The sequence below is a fragment of the Oncorhynchus mykiss genome, chromosome 20, assembly GCF_057628025.1.
Source record: "Oncorhynchus mykiss isolate SJ-2025 chromosome 20, ASM5762802v1, whole genome shotgun sequence".
Lineage (NCBI taxonomy): Eukaryota > Metazoa > Chordata > Actinopteri > Salmoniformes > Salmonidae > Oncorhynchus > Oncorhynchus mykiss.
In genome coordinates, this window is record NC_143041.1 from 14,291,556 (window position 1) to 14,307,446 (window position 15,891).

At 42.7% G+C, this 15,891-nt stretch overlaps 1 protein-coding gene and 1 pseudogene across 1 annotated transcript; one reads left to right on the forward strand and one right to left on the reverse strand.

Moving 5' to 3' along the window:
- Window positions 1-6,283: 6,283 nt before the first annotated feature.
- LOC110498935 (E3 ubiquitin-protein ligase TRIM39-like) lies at window positions 6,284-13,629 on the reverse strand. The gene is made up of 2 exons (XM_021575670.3): window positions 13,493-13,629; window positions 6,284-12,910 (listed from the first exon to the last, which is right to left on the reverse strand). The coding sequence occupies exon 2, from the start codon at window positions 12,906-12,908 to the stop codon at window positions 11,301-11,303; it is 1,608 nt and encodes a 535-aa protein (XP_021431345.3). The 5' UTR covers window positions 12,909-12,910; window positions 13,493-13,629; the 3' UTR covers window positions 6,284-11,300.
- Window positions 8,826-9,600, forward strand: LOC149974400 (uncharacterized; annotated as a pseudogene).
- Window positions 13,630-15,891: the final 2,262 nt, after the last annotated feature.

The window sequence follows — 15,891 nt, forward strand, 5'->3', positions numbered from 1 at the left end:
CTCTCTGTCTTGCACTTCCGTTGTAACCATTAAGATATGATGCATACGGTATTAACCACTTATGTTGGAGAACAAGATTTTATGAGTCACCCTGCAGCCCTACAGGACCAGGTCTTGAGAAAACCAGCCTCTTCCCTCAGCTGCTATCAGCTAGATAAAAAAAAAAAGAGTTTAGTCAAAAATGAAAAAATAAGCTTTTTTTTGTTTCTTGTTAGCCATTTTAATTCAAAACAATCACAGTAGGGCAAATGATTTCGGATTGACATAAAAATGGCTTCACTGGTGTCACGTTCTGACCTTAGTTCCTTTGTTATGTCTTTGTTTTAGTATGGTCAGGGCGTGAGTTGGGTTGGGTAGTCTATGTTCTTTTTTCTATGATTTGGTATTTCTATGTTTGGCCTGGTATGGTTCTCAATCAGAGGCAGCTGTCAATCGTTGTCCCTGATTGAGAATCATACTTAGGCAGCCTGTTTTCACCCTTGAGTTGTGGGTGATTATATTTTCTGTTTAGTGTGGGTTGCACCTGACGGAGCTGTTTCGGTTGTGCTTTTTGTTTCTTAGTTTGATAGTGTTCAGTTTAAATATATAACATGAACAAGTACCACGCTGCACTTTGGTCCTCACCTTTTTCCACCGATGACCGTTACAACTGGACCTTTAAGAGGAAAGGAGAGCAGCAGTACAGAGCTCCCAAAGGCGAGAGTTACATACTTATTGTAACATACAATACAATCTACCTGAGTTCAGTAAATAAGATATAGGTGGGAGAGGAGAAAAGCAACAGAATACATGCATGGGTCTTGGTATGGGCAAAAGGTGAGCAGTAGCTATAGGATACCACATAAGAGGAGAGGTGCTAATTCACAATATAACTTTAATAATAATAATAATAATAATAATAATAATAATAATAATAATAATAATAAACTATAATAATAATGTAATAATATAACTAATAATGGCCACCCACCATTCAGTGCAGGTGGGGCAGTGTCTATTTTGGCATTAACACGTGTCACATATCAGTTTGCAAACAATGTAAAAAAAAAATTATATATCACTGAGTTACTAAAGCTGCATACAATCATGGTCTCTTTTTTGTTTTCTTGAGTAAGGCAGCTCCAAAATGCAGGTGTTTCAGCCTAGCTCAGTGCTTTCTGTGGTGGTGGGGCAAGCCAGCAGAAAATACGTAGTGTTGTGCCGTGATTGGCTCAGTGTTCTGTCCCTCATGGGGACACTACTTCACCACCAAGTCTAAGGGTGGAGCTCGAAAATTCAAGCCCCTTGGGTGCTGCCATAGAGTTACATTAGAAGTGCCCATCAAAGAAGGCTCAAGGTCATTGGCCACAGATAAAATGACGTCAAATCACGTTATATCTACAGTAGTTGGGATTGGACTGATCATGTCAACATCATACTTTCAAAATTTTAGCTAGCGGTCATCATCATGAATCAAGTTGACAATCTACTGGCAAATCCTTTTAAATCCTTGCCATATTAAGATAAATAATTAAGAGAAATTATAGATAAAACATATCGATGCTCATCGGCCATTGGACATAAACATTACACAACAAGTTGGAAATCACAACAATGAGTGGTTTGGAAGGTAACAGTGGCTAACTGCAAGCATTGCAAAGCAATAATTAGCCTGCTATTCCCTAGTTTAAAATGATAAACATTCCACATTGGCCATGCGGTCAATGAAGCATGATTTGTGCCGCATTCAAAACAACTGTTAACTTGGAATGGCAAAGTCTTGAACTCATTAAAGTCAGATAACTGTGAACTCTGGAAAAAATATGTTTTGAACTCTCATCCAACTAGAAATTGTAAATCGTAGCTAGAAAGAGGACTGAGTTCCCGATCTGAAGATCACTGACGTCGTCATCATTCAACCTTTTTTTTTTACCCCTTTATTTATCCTACGGCTCTGGCTTGGTGTACAGTGACGGCCCATGTTCTGAATTCTGTCGCTGTACATTTCAAAAGTGCTGAACAAATAGTTATATTGACTAGGTCCGTCCTAGCTCACTTATTCATGTTTTAATTGATTTCCTCTTATTCACTTGTCGTCCCTTTATGCCATAGTTTGTACATCTCGTCATGAGAAACCACATTTGTTTCAGCAAGTCAGCCATATCAGCTATGTTTTTTTTAAAGGCAGTAAATGAGGCTGAATGAACTGTTTTGCTGCCAGACAAGGCTCGACTGATAGCCAGGTGTAGTAGTGGTATATTGCCGTTAATGTATTGTTTTGTAGTGGCTTTGTTGGCATGTATCACACTTTTTTTTTTGCCCCACCAAAATTTGCATGCTAAAATCGCCACTGGTAGACACAGTAGGAGGGTGATAAGACATTGGGAGATCACAAAGGAGTGTTGTCAAGGTGTGGATGATGATGATCACACAGTAACAGGACAAGAATAAAAGCCAGATCAGGAGTACAGTTGTTCGTATTCACGTCCGTTCACGTCCTTGTAATAGTATCACAGAATTCTGATCTTATCTCATTGGACTATCTCATCAATTATTAAACCTCTGCAGGATCTATGGGTCCCCTACGGGACGGTTGAGCTAACGCAGGCTAATGCAATAAGCATGAGGTTGTAAGAACATTTCCCAGTACATATCTGATATTGGCAGAAAGGTTAAATTCTTGTTAATCTAGCTGCACTGTCCAATTTACAGTAGCTATTACAGTGAAATAATACCATGCTATTGTTTGAGGAGAGTGCACTGTTTTTAACTTAAAAAGTTATTAATAAACCAATTAGGCACATTTTGGCAGTCTTGACACAAACTTTTGACCAGAAATGCAATGGTTCATTGTATCAGTCGGAATATTTGCACATACACTGCTGCCATCTAGTGGACTAAATCTAAATAGTGCCTGGCCTGGGATAATACATGGCCTTTCTCTTGCATTTCAAGGATGACGGCACAAAAAAAGGGTTGGTTTTTTCTTTGTATTATCTTTAACCAGATCTAATGTGTTATATTATTCTACATTCCCTTCACATTTCCACAAATGTTCACATGTTTCCTTTCAAATGGTATCAAGAATATGCATATCCTTGCTTTAGGTCCTGAGCTACATGCAGTTAGATTTGGGTATGTCATTTTAGGCGAAAATGTAAAGAAAATGGTCAGATTCTAAAGAGGTTTAAAAAAGTGGCGGGCGGCCTGCTCCGCTCTCCTACCCTCTCCTCTACTCTCTCCCCGTTCTATTCCCAAGGTGGTTCACACTGGCTCTCTAACCCAACCAGCCAACCACGGCTTTCAGCAGAGCATGCAGTGCCAGGGTTTGGAATGCAGAGTAGTAAATGTAGGTATACAGGGCAAGAAGGAGCGAGGGAGGGAGGGGAGAGAAAGAGAGAGGGAAGGGAGGGAAGATTGAGGAATATAAGGAGCTGCCAGGAAAGCAGCAGCGATGTGAAAAAGTGGATGCTCATTTATTCATTTCCTCATGATATTTTATTCATGTGTGATTTGAGTATGAACTGGGGATCGCTGCCTGACCCACTTCCACAGACCACTCACTGCTTTGACATGTGTGTCGTATCCTGCCATGCGGAAGCCTTGAGATGGCAGAAACGTATTCACACATTGAGCATTCCTCTTTCATCTTATCATGTAGATGAGGATGATCTGATATTACAATGTTAATCAGTGGATTTACTGGGATGAGATTGTCATTATAAATTGTGTACCGTACAGATCTGAAGCTGTGTGACGAAATGTATTATTATCCACAATGTAATACATGCCAAGAACATGTTGTGTTGTTACATGGTTAGACCAACAGAGGGCAGTGTTGTTCCAGAGAGGAGTCATGGGTGTGTATCAATAGTCTCCAGTGGCTTCCTTTACTCGTCTCCTCTGCTTTATCCTTAAACAAGGGTGAAATCCATAATGGATGGCTACTAGGAATTTGCGTTCATCTGTATAGTTGATTCACATCAAGGCATATGAAAGTAAGAAGACAAGAACAGCAGAATAGACAAGAGGGGTGGGTCCATTTTAGACCTATGACACACATCCCTTTAGGCTTTCCCACTGTTACAAGACAGTGGAATAGCGCCAAGTCTCCAGTGGAGCTGCATGTGGTTGTTGAGTTAGAGGACGAACTGGAGGTTCTGTGGTACAGAGAGGTACATTATATGAGGTGATTTACAGTAGGACTGGAGGCGGCAATGCAAATAGTCTTAGTTGCCATTTGATTAGCTGTTCAGGAGTCTTATGGCTTGGGGGTAGAAGCTGTTTAGAAGCCTCTTGGACCGAGACTTGGCGCTCCGGTACCGCTTGCTGTGCAGTAGCAGAGAGAACAGTCTATGACTAGGGTGGCTGAAGTCTTTGACAATTTTTAGGGCCTTCCTCTAACACCGCCTGGTATAGGGGTCCTGGATGGCAGGAACCCAATGATGTACTGAGCCGTACGCACTACCCTCTGTAGTGCCTTGCGGTCGGAAGCCAAGCAGTCGCCATACCAGACAGTAATGCAACCGGTCAGGATGTTCTGGATGGTGCAGCTGTAAAACCTTTTGAGGATCTGAAAGATTTGACCCATGCCAAATCTTTTCAGTCTCTTAAGGAGGAATAGGTTTTGTCGTGCCCTCTTCACGACTGTCTTGGTATGCTTGGTTTGTTGGTGATGTGGACGCCAAGGAACTTGAAGCTCTCAACCTGCTCCACTACAGCACCGTCGATGAGAATGGGGGCGTGCTCGGTCCTCCTTTTCCTGTAGTCCACGATCATCTCCATTGTCTTGATCACGCTGAGGGAGAGGTTGTGATCAGGCCTACCACTATTGTGTTATCAGCAAACGAAATGATGGTGTTGGAGTCATGCCTGGCCATACAGTCATGAGTGAACAGGGGTACAAAGAGGTGTAGAGAGGAACGGAAAAGTTACAGAGAGGGTTAGAGAGGTATAGAGGGGTACAGAGAGGTATAGGACTCCTTAATAGGAGGTGTTGTATCTGATACAGCAGCTCACCTGACATGCTTTGTTAATCACTCCCTTGGCTAAATTGATTTCAGCTACTCTACATAGAAAACAATTAGCAAGTCAGCCAAGTGAGAGACACACAGCAGGTCCATTTAGGTAGAGCCAGAGCAATGAGTGCACAAAACATTATGCACATTATGCTCTTTCCATGGCATAGGTGAATCCTGTTGAAAGCTATGATCCCTTATTGATGTCACTTGTTAAATCCACTTCAATCAGTGTAGACGAAGGGGAGGAGACAGGTTAAAGAAGGATTTTTAAGCCTTGAGACAATTCAGACATGGATTGTGTGTGTGTGTGCCATTCAGGGGTTGAATGGGCAAGACAAAATATTGAAGTGCCTTTTAACGGGGTATGGTAGTAGATGCCAGGCGCACTGATTTGTGTCAAGAACTGCAAAGTTGCTGGGATTTTCACGCTCAACAGTTTCCTGTTTTTTTCAAGAATGGTCCACCACCCAAAGGATATCCAGCCAACTTGACACAACTGTGACACCTTGTAGAGGCTATGCCCCAACAAATTGAGGATTTTGGGTGTGGGTGCAACTCAGTATTAGGAAGGTGTTCTTAATGATTTGTACACTCAGTGTAGATTAACTAAATTTGTCAAGGCTAGTTAAGATTTAGAATGGGTTCGGTTGGTATCAACAGCTTCAACATAATAATGTCCTAGTTAGGCTAATTGGAGAGAGAAAGAGAGAGAGAGAGAGAGAGATAGCTGTCTCAGGGCAGTTTTCAACCATCTTGACTGACTGCTTACAAATTCCACAGCTATGGTGACTGAACTTACTATTAAATCACCCACAGAATAACAGATTTCACTCACAACGCTTGTTCATGTGTTAAATTGACCCCTATGACCTATGAGAGCTGTTGATGGGTTGAGCTGACCTCACTTGTTCTCAACTTGCCTACCTGGTTAAATAAAGGTGAAATAAAAAAATTACATATTTTATACTCTAGTGGATATAACTGAGAATCGGCTGTCTATTGCTCAGAAATATATATGGGTATAATTATACTGTACTCTAAGTATAATTATATACTTATAAATAGAGTATATCTAAATGTAAAGAATGTAGAATAAATTCCTATTTGCCGGATGCTGCCTGGCTTCTAATCTGTATGATTGTCGTGAGATGTTTTGTCTTAAACATTGTTCAGGGAGACACTGTGACATGAAACAACTACTAGTAATATCAGTGAGGATGATAGGATGATGATGTTGGGAGATGGATCCCTTCCCTGGAGAAAAACAAGCAGACACAAACAAGTAGCACATGTTCATTTTATTACTGTGAATATATCAAGAGCTCTTGTTCATAGGATTCAGTACTAAACAGCTTTCATCTGCAAGTTGTTGACCTATTTTATTATGCCACATGGTCTGGCTATTTCATAGGTGGAGATGGAGAAACTCACTTTAGATTTCTCTGTAATTATTATTTTATGATATAATATTTCATTAATAGACCACCACCAACCCCCATGTTTGGGGGACTAAACTATTCTTTATTTAATTTTTTTACAAAGATTAAATATGTTTTACAAGGGTCTTTGAGGGTCTTTCTTTCCTTACAAATAACCATCCCAAGTGGGACCTTAAGGTTCATGGTCCCCCAGATTACTCTCCACACCTCCCCCAGAACTTCCAACCCCTTCAACTCACTATCCATGGTCTGGTAGACAAAGAAAGCAAACCAACACCCTAACAACAAAACACACCCACACAGAAAAAAAACTATTACCCTAACAAACTACAAAAGGACATAAACAGAAAAAACATACAGAAAAACATCAATAATAAATACACTGCTCAAAAAAAATAAAGGGAACACTTAAACAACACAATGTAACTCCAAGTCAATCACACTTCTGTGAAATCAAACTGTCCATTTAGGAAGCAACACTGATTGACAATACATTTCACATGCTGTTGTGCAAATGGAATAGACAACTGGTGGAAATTATAGGCAATTAGCAAGACACCCCCAATAAAGGAGTGGTTCTGCAGGTGGAGACCACAGACCACAGAGCACTTCTCAGTTCCTATGCTTCCTGGCTGATGTTTTGGTCACTTTTGAATGCTGGCGGTGCTTTCACTCTAGTGGTAACATGAGACGGAGTCTACAACCCACACAAGTGGCTCAGGTAGTGCAGCTCATCCAGGATGGCACATCAATGCGAGCTGTGCCGAGAAGGTTTGCTGTGTCTGTCAGCGTAGTGTCCAGAGCATGGAGGCGCTACCAGGAGACAGGCCAGTACATCAGGAGACGTGGAGGAGGCCGTAGGAGGGCAACAACCCAGCAGCAGGACCACTACCTCCGCCTTTGTGCAAGGAGGAGCAGGAGGAGCACTGCCAGAGCCCTGCAAAATGACCTCCAGCCAGCCACAAATGTGCATGAGTCTGCTCAAACGGTCAGAAACAGACTCCATGAGGGTTTTATGAGGGCCCGACGTCCACAGGTCGGGGTTGTGCTTACAGCCAGAGAACACCAAGATTGGCAAATTCGCCACTGGCGCCCTGTGCTCTTCACAGATGAAAGCAGGTTCACACTGAGCACATGTGACAGACGTGACAGAGTCTGGAGACGCCGTGGAGAACATCCTCAAGCATGACCGGTTTGGCGGTGGGTCAGTCATGGTGTGGGGTGGCATTTCTTTGGGGGGCCGCACAGCCCTCCATGTGCTCGCCAGCGGTAGCCTGACTGCCATTAGGTACCGAGATGAGATCCTCAGACCCCTTGTGAGACCATATGCTGGTGCGGTTGGCCCTGGGTTCCTCCTAATGCAAGACAATGCTAGACCTCATGTGGCTGGAGTGTGTCAGTAGTTCCTGCAAGAGGAAGGCATTGATGCTATGGACTGGCCCACCCATTCCCCAGACCTGAATCCAATTGAGCATATCTGGGATCTGGGATTGGGACTGGGACATCATGTCTCGCTCCATACACCAACGCCACGTTGCACCACAGACTGTCCAGGAGTTTTAGTCCAGGTAGTCTGGCGGATGCTTTAGTCCAGGTCTGGGAGGAGATCCCTCAGGAGACCATCCTCCACCTCATCAGGAACATGCCCAGGCATTGTAGGGAGGTCATACAGGCACATGGAGGCCACACACACTACTGAGCCTCATTTTGACTTGTTTTAAGGACATTACATCAAAGTTGGATCAGCTTGTAGTGTGGTTTTCCACTTTAATTTTGAGTGTGACTCCAAATCCAGACCTCCATGGGTTGATAAATTTGATTTCCATTGATCATTTTTGTGTGATTTTGTTGTCGGCACATTCAACTATGTAAAGAAAAATGTATTTAATAAGAATATTTCATTCATTCAGATCTAGGATGTGTTATTTTAGTGTTCCCTTTATTTTTTTGAGCAGTGTATATTATCTCAACAGAAACAACAACAAATAGAATTGCCATATGACTGGCCTTCTGGAAGATTTTTAACTTGCAACCTTTCCTTTGTCTATGATGCCTCTTGATGTATTATTTGGTCCCATTTGGTCCCATTTGTCAATCCTTTTAGTTTATAAACTCAGCAAAAAAAGAAACGTCCCTTTTTCAGGACCCTGTCTTTCAAAGATATTTCGTAAAAATCCAAATAACTTCACAGATCTTCATTGTAAAAGGTTTAAACACTGTTTCCCTTTTTTGTTCAATGAACCATAAACAATTAATGAACATGCACCTGTGGAACGGTCATTAAGACACTAACAGCTTACAGACGGTAGGCAATTAAGGTCACAGTTATGAAAACTTAGGACACTAACGAGGCATTTCTACTGACTCTGAAAAACAACAAACAAAGATGCCCAGGGTCCCTGTTCATCTGCGTGAACGTGCTTTAGGCATGCTGCAAGGAGGCATGAGGACTGCAGATGTGGCCAGGGCAATAAATTGCAATGTCCGTACTGTGGGACGCCTAAGACAGCGCTACAGGGTGACAGGACGAACAGTTGATCGTCCTCGCAATGGCAGACCACGTGTAACAACACCTGCATAGGATCGGTACATCCGAACATCAAGCCTGCGGGACAGGTACAGGATGGCAACAACAACTGCCCGAGTTACACCAGGAATGCACTATCCCTCTGTCAGCGCTCAGACTGTCTGCAATAGGCTGAGAGGGGCTGGACTGAGGGCTTCTAGGCCTGTTGTAAGGCAGGTCCTCACCAGACATCACCGGCAACAACCTCGCCTATGGGCACAAACCCACCATCGCTGGACCAGACAGGACTGGCAAAAAATGCTCTTCGCTGACGAGTCACGGTTTTGTCTCAGGGGTGATGGTCAGATTCGAGAGGGGATGGTCAATTTCTCGTTTATCGTCGAAAGAATAAGCATTACACCGAGGCCTGCACTCTGGAGCGGGAGCGATTTGGAGTTGGAGGGTCCCTCATGGTCTGGGGTGGTGTGTCACAGCATCATCAGACTGAGCATGTTGTCATTGCAGGCAATCTCAACGCTGTGTGTTACAGGGAAGGCATCCTCCTCCCTCATGTGGTACCCTTCCTGCAGGCTCATCCTGACATGACCCTCCAGAATGACAATGCCACCAGCCATACTGCTCGTTCTGTGCGTGATTTCCTGAAAGACAGGAATGTCAGTGCCATGGCCAGCGAAGAGCCCGGATCTCAATCCCATTGAGCACGTCTGCGACCTGTTGGATCGGAGAGTGAGGACTAGGGCCATTCCCCCCCCAGAAATGTCTGGGAACTTGCAGGTGCCTTGGTGGAAGAGTGGGTAACATCTCACAGCAAGAACTGGCAAATCTGCTGCAGTCCATGAGGAGATGCACTGCAGTACTTAATGCAGCTGGTGGCCACACCAGATACTGACTGTTACTTTTGATTTCGACACCCCTCCGCCCTCGTTCAGGGACACATGATTCCATTTATGTTAGTCACATGTCTGTGGAACTTGTTCAGTTTATGTCTCAGTTGTTGAATCTTGTTGTGTAAATATTTGTATGAACAAAGTGGTAAGTTTGCTGAAAATAAACGCAGTTGACAGTGAGAGGACAGTGAGTTTCTTTTTTTGCTGAGTTTAGTAGTGTTTGACAGTTATTTTTTGAAAGAATCCAATAGCATATTAGTTTTCAGAGTTTTCAAAATGAAAACCTTCCCACAGCAGAATTAAAACATTGTATAGAGTGTTGCATCTGTCCCTTAAGTCTCCCAATATCTCTGTTTGTGGCGAGATAACAAAATCATGTAAAACAGGGACTAACCCTTCTTGTACTCTTTTTCAAATATTAGCCCCTATGTGATAACACCAGAAAATATGTAACAAATCCTCCACTTCTCTGTAAATTCAAATATTTCAATTATATAATGGGGAGATGTCCTCTGTGATTAAGATGTAGATACTTGATTTTTGATGATTCAACGATTGAGTTGTCCTAGTCTGTCTTAGTCTTGAAGTTGAATTTGGAAGGTATATTTCATGATTGGGACCTATAATTCAACCAGATAAATCAACCAACTTCAACAATCACCCTCATGGGCCAGCATTCCATCCGATCACGGGTTGTTGACAATCTGTTGGCAATAAAGGCAACTTCCGATTGAGCCCACATACGCAGAGTTTACCAGATGTGATCTCTGAGAACGCGGGAACATTGCTTTTAAAAGCTGCAGGCAACACTTTATTTGGATAGTCCCAAGTAGATGGGACAACATTTAAACTAACTAACCACTAATCCCAACCCTAGCCCTAACCCTAACCTTAACCCTTATCCTAACCCCAACCCTTATTCTAAACCTAACCTTAACAGTAACCTTAGCAAGCAGTTGCTTATCAACATAGAGTTTGTTGATAGTATGACCATCTGTAGATCATTTGTGGGACTATCCAAATAAAGTGGGACCAAGCCCTGATGTCAATACTCCACTGTTTGTAAACAATATATTTGTCAACAAACAATGCTCAGCTTCAAAATAAGTTGAATACTATAATTGTGGTCTTATGAACTGTCAGTCAATCTATGAATTTGAGTGGTTACATTTCTCCAGGCCATCCCTCAGCTTTAGCAAACCGAGTGGCAGGGCTACTATTAGGCAGAAAAATGTATTAAGGCTGGGATTCAATAAGATGGCTCTATTCGACAATGTGGCTTTTAAAGGCAATGTTACCGCGTTCATGGAGTTCGCATTCAAGGTAAAAACTACAGACGTCGAGTAGTCCATTGGAAAGGACCTTTAAATGTCAAGCGCACTATAGCGAGGTTACATATTGAATCCCAGCCTTAGTATTGTGCCCTGTAACTTTAATGTGCCCTAATTCAGTCTGTATGACTGACAGGGGAGATGATCAATGCTGGATCGTTATTATCATAAAACCCACAGTCAAAGAATGGATAGAGTTTCTCAGTGAAGTTGCAGCCAGTGAAAGAGAAGATATGAGCTTTGGTCTCCACATTGTAGAATGACACCTGGCCCTCCTCATAATCCACAAACACCCCCACCTTCTGGGGCGTCTCCAAGGTGAGGGTTACAGAAGGAGAGGTGTTGGCCTCATAGGTATTCCCATACCTTTTATATTTCTGTCCCATTGTCCAGAATCCACCCTCAGGGGTCAGTGGAAGCCCTGAATCGAACACAACCTCTAAGGGTGTCCTCTCAATGGACCTATTAATGGACTCTCTGGCCACTCCTAACTCCCAGCAATTCCTCCCCTTCACCTGCACCTCATAGTAGAATCTCCCCGAGGAGAAGCCCTCCTTTCCCAGGATACATCGACTAACAAACCTCTTTGGATTTTCAGGGCGAAAGTTCCATGTCTGTCCAATTCTCACTTGTTTCCCATCCGCAGACAGGCCGAGAAAGGGATTTGCTGTATCAGGGTCCAGAGTCACATCCACGGCATATTGCTGCATACTCTTCAGATTGTCAGGAATATTCAGCTTGTCAAGAATCTTCAGCTTGTCAGGAAACTTCTCCATTGCTTTATTGCATTTTTCCATAAGCTCAGAAAATGCTTTCCTCGTCTTCTCCTCCAGCTCGGACACAGAGCTCCTCAAAACTCTCATCACATTCATCAGCTCAGTGTGAATACTGATCTCAGACCAGTTCTTGGCATTTGGAGGGATACATAGGGATAGGGAGCTTTGGAGGAATTGAAGGTGATCCTCAGTGTGTGAGAGATGCTTCAGCTCAGTGCTTCTCCTCAGTAGCTCATTAATTTCCTGCTCCAGCTCTTTAATGAACCCTTCAGCCCGCTTCTCTGCTGCTTCCTGCTTCTCCGCAACCACCTCAATGAGCTCAGCCTGGCTTCTCTCAATGGAGCGCACCAGATCAGTGAAGACCTGCATGCTGTCTGTTATCTCTCTCTCTGCATCTCTCTTGCTGAGCTCTACTGAATGTTTGATCTCCCAACCCTTTTGCATTCGCTCCTGGATCATCTGCTGCACTTGTGCATCCATCTTCCCAAGCTGAGCCTTCCTCTCTCCACACTCTTCCTCTAGATGGACGATGTGGTGAGTCTTGTGGTCTGTCTCAGTACAGAACTGACAAACACACATCTGGTCAGTTCTACAAAACAGCTCAAGGAGTGTGTTGTGTTTCTTACACATGATTCTGTCCTCCAGGTTCTCCATGTAGAAGTCACAGACCCCTTTCCCAGCCCTGTGAAGAGATTCATCTCTGACTCTCTTCCTCTTAAAATGATCTGCGACATCTCTGAGTGTCGTGTTGGTCTTTAGCTCTGGTCTTATGTAGAAAGTATGCTTACACAGTGGACACTGGCTCCAGCCAGTGGTATCCCAGTATCCACTAATACAGGCCTTGCAGAAGTTGTGTCCACATGGAGTGGAGACTGGCTCAGTGAACACATCCCGACAGATGGAGCACTGGAACTGATCTTCAGACAGGAGACTGCTGGAGGACGCCATTTCTGTAACACAATACAAATTATAAGAATACTTCCTGGAATGAGTCAGCATTATACAGTAATTCATTATCTGAATACTGTGTATTGATTTTTGTAGTGATAACAATCTTGATTCACAGTTTCAACATTTTCCATACATTTTTATTTTATCCAGAGGAGGAAGAGTTAAGAAAAGATTGTTCTGTACTTTACCTATCCATCTTTTTAATTTGAAGGTTTGGAGAAGTAGTGACTTATAAATGAATGCTAAACCATTATGGATAATATGTTTGTAACGCTGTCCATATGTTAACAGAATTTTAACAGCACGGGTGAAAAAAACAGGAACTACAGAGAATATGGCTTGAATTCCACACAGTTAATACATCTCTCTCTCTCTTTCAATGGAGGCTGCTAAAGGGAGGACGGATCATAATAATGGCTGGAATGGGGTCATTGGAATGGTATCAACCACATGGAAACCGTGTGTTTGATGTGTTTGATACCATTCCATTGACCCCATTCCAGCCATTATTATAAACCATCCTCCCATCAGCAGCCTCCACTGCTCTCTCTCTCTCTCTCTCTCTCTCTCTCTCTACTCACCTGAGTGTTTATTCCTTGTTGAGTTGACGAAAAGTAGACTTTGTGTATCTGTGTTGTTATTTTTTTGCAAAGAGTAGAAGAGAGCTTGTTACCATGTGTGATTTCCTTCTCCCAACATAACTTTCATTTCAGCATAGTGACAAGCCCTGAACTCCTCCCTGCTTTGCCGCTCTTAAAGAGACACAGCTTCACTTTTACTCAGTTGTCTAAAGTCCAATCATCATCATCTCCACCCTCATCACCTTCCTCATCCTAATCAAAACCTACAATGTTAATATGAAGTGCTTTGTGACCCCAAAACTGATGGCAACAGCTGCCACGAAAGCAAAGGAGACAAAACCTTAACTTTGCTAGAGTATGAAAACACATCATTAGATGCTTTGAAACATGACACGGTGTTGTAAAACCCCTTCATCAAGTGTTGTGCAACACTTTTCCAGGGACTGGGATCAGTACCGGAAAATGTTGAAAACACTATTTTGGTGTTTCAAGTTCTAAGTGCAGAATTGTACTGAACAAAAATATAAACGCAACATGCAACAAATTCAACAATTTGACTGAGTTACAGTTCATATAAGGAAATCAGTCAATTTAAATAAATTCATGAGACCCTAATCTATGGATGGGCATGGGTGGGCCTGGGAGGGCATAGGCCCACCCACTGGGGAGCCAGGCACATCCAATCAGAACAACCAACATGTACTTAGTAAAAATATAAGAAAAAAATCCAACTTAATATGTTTTACAAAATGTAAGTCAATTTTATATGAGGATAACCAAAGTTAGAGAAAATGTGTGATTATACTAATTAGAAGTCTGGTTTTAATCTCCTTGCACTTCCTATCTTGCCACGTCTTTGTTTTTAGAGGATTGTGGGTAATTCCTTTTTTAAAACTCTTTTACACAACGTTGTATGCATGTTTGAAGAAAGTAGACTTCTATATTAGCATTAACCAGTGTGTTGTGCCATGAGGCGTAATGGATCATGGTGAACGGATATCAAAACCGTCACGGAAAATTACATTAAATGATGAGACAACCCATTCCCGAAAAATGAGACTATTAATGGTAGAGGCAATTACAGTATCCTGTAATACTTGCTGTAAAACCACCAGTTACTATTACTGGATTGGATACTGTGATTAACTATGCCTGTTGAAGTGGTTAAACAAATAACTATTCTCCATAGGTCTATATTGTGAATCAATATTTAGGCTATCTCATTTTCATTTCTTTAACCATTTGATTGTATGAGGGACTACCTTTCACATGCACTGAAACCCCCCAAAAGTGTTTTCAAACACCAATATTCAGATTGAAGAACCACTTTAGGTGTTTCAGTGTACTTATTTTCTGTTTTCAAACACTGTGTATCATAACACATACACTGGGTTTACATTCAAACACCCTCCAAACACCAGATATCAGGTTAGATGCACTACTTGTAAAGACTGCATTACACAATCATGATGTTTTGAGTCTTTATATTTTTACAGTACATTGCATCTTTCTGCTATCCCCTTTCTACTATCCCTCAATAGGTGTGTGTTTCAGCTATAGCTGGCTACTGAGCCTGTCTCTCTCTCAGAGCTCTGAGTGTTTAGCCTCTCTCTCTCTTGCTTTCTCTCTCTCTCAGAGCTCTGTGTTTAGCCTCTCTCTCGCTTGTTTTCTCTCTCTCTCTCAAAGCTCTGTGTTTAGCCTATCTCTCTTGCTTTCTCTCTCTCTCTCTCTCTTGCTTTCTCTCTCTCTCAGAGCTTGGTTTAGCCTCTCTCTCTCTCTCTCTCTCTCTCTCTCTCTCTTTCTCTCTCTTGCTTTCTCTCTCTCTCAGAGCTCTGTGTTTAGCCTCTCTCTCTCTCTTGCTTTCTCTCTCTCTCAGAGCTCTGTTTAGCCCCCCCCTCTCTCTCTCTCTCTCTTGCTTTCTCTCTCTCTCAGAGCTCTGTGTTTAGCCTCTCTCTCTCTCTTGCTTTCTCTCTCTCTGAGCTCTGTGTTTAGCCTCTCTCTCTCTCTCTCTCTCTCTTGCTTTCTCTCTCTCTCAGAGCTCTGTGTTTAGCCTCTCTCTCTCTCTCTCTCTCAGAGCTCTGTTTAGCCCCTCTCTCTCTCTTGCTTTCTCTCTCTCTCAGAGCTCTGTGTTTAGGCTCTCTCTCTCTATTGCTTTCTCTCTCTCTCAGAGCTCTGTGTTTAGCCCCCCCTCTCTCTCTTGATTTCTCTCTCTCTCTCTGAGCTCTGTTTAGCCTTTTATCTCTCTTGCTTTCTCTCTCTCTGAGCTCTGTGTTTAGCCTCTCTCTCTCTTGCTTTCTCTCTCTCTCAGAGCTCTGTGTTTAGCCTCTCTCTCTCTTGCTTTCTCTCTCTCTCTCTCTCTTGCTTTCTCTCTCTCTCAGAGCTTGGTTTAGCCTCTCTCT

What these genes read in the sequence shown, in the direction of transcription:
- LOC110498935 (XM_021575670.3), bottom strand. Translation starts at nt 12,908, where the DNA reads ATGGCGTCCTCCAGCAGTCTCCTGTCTGAAGATCAGTTCCAGTGCTCC.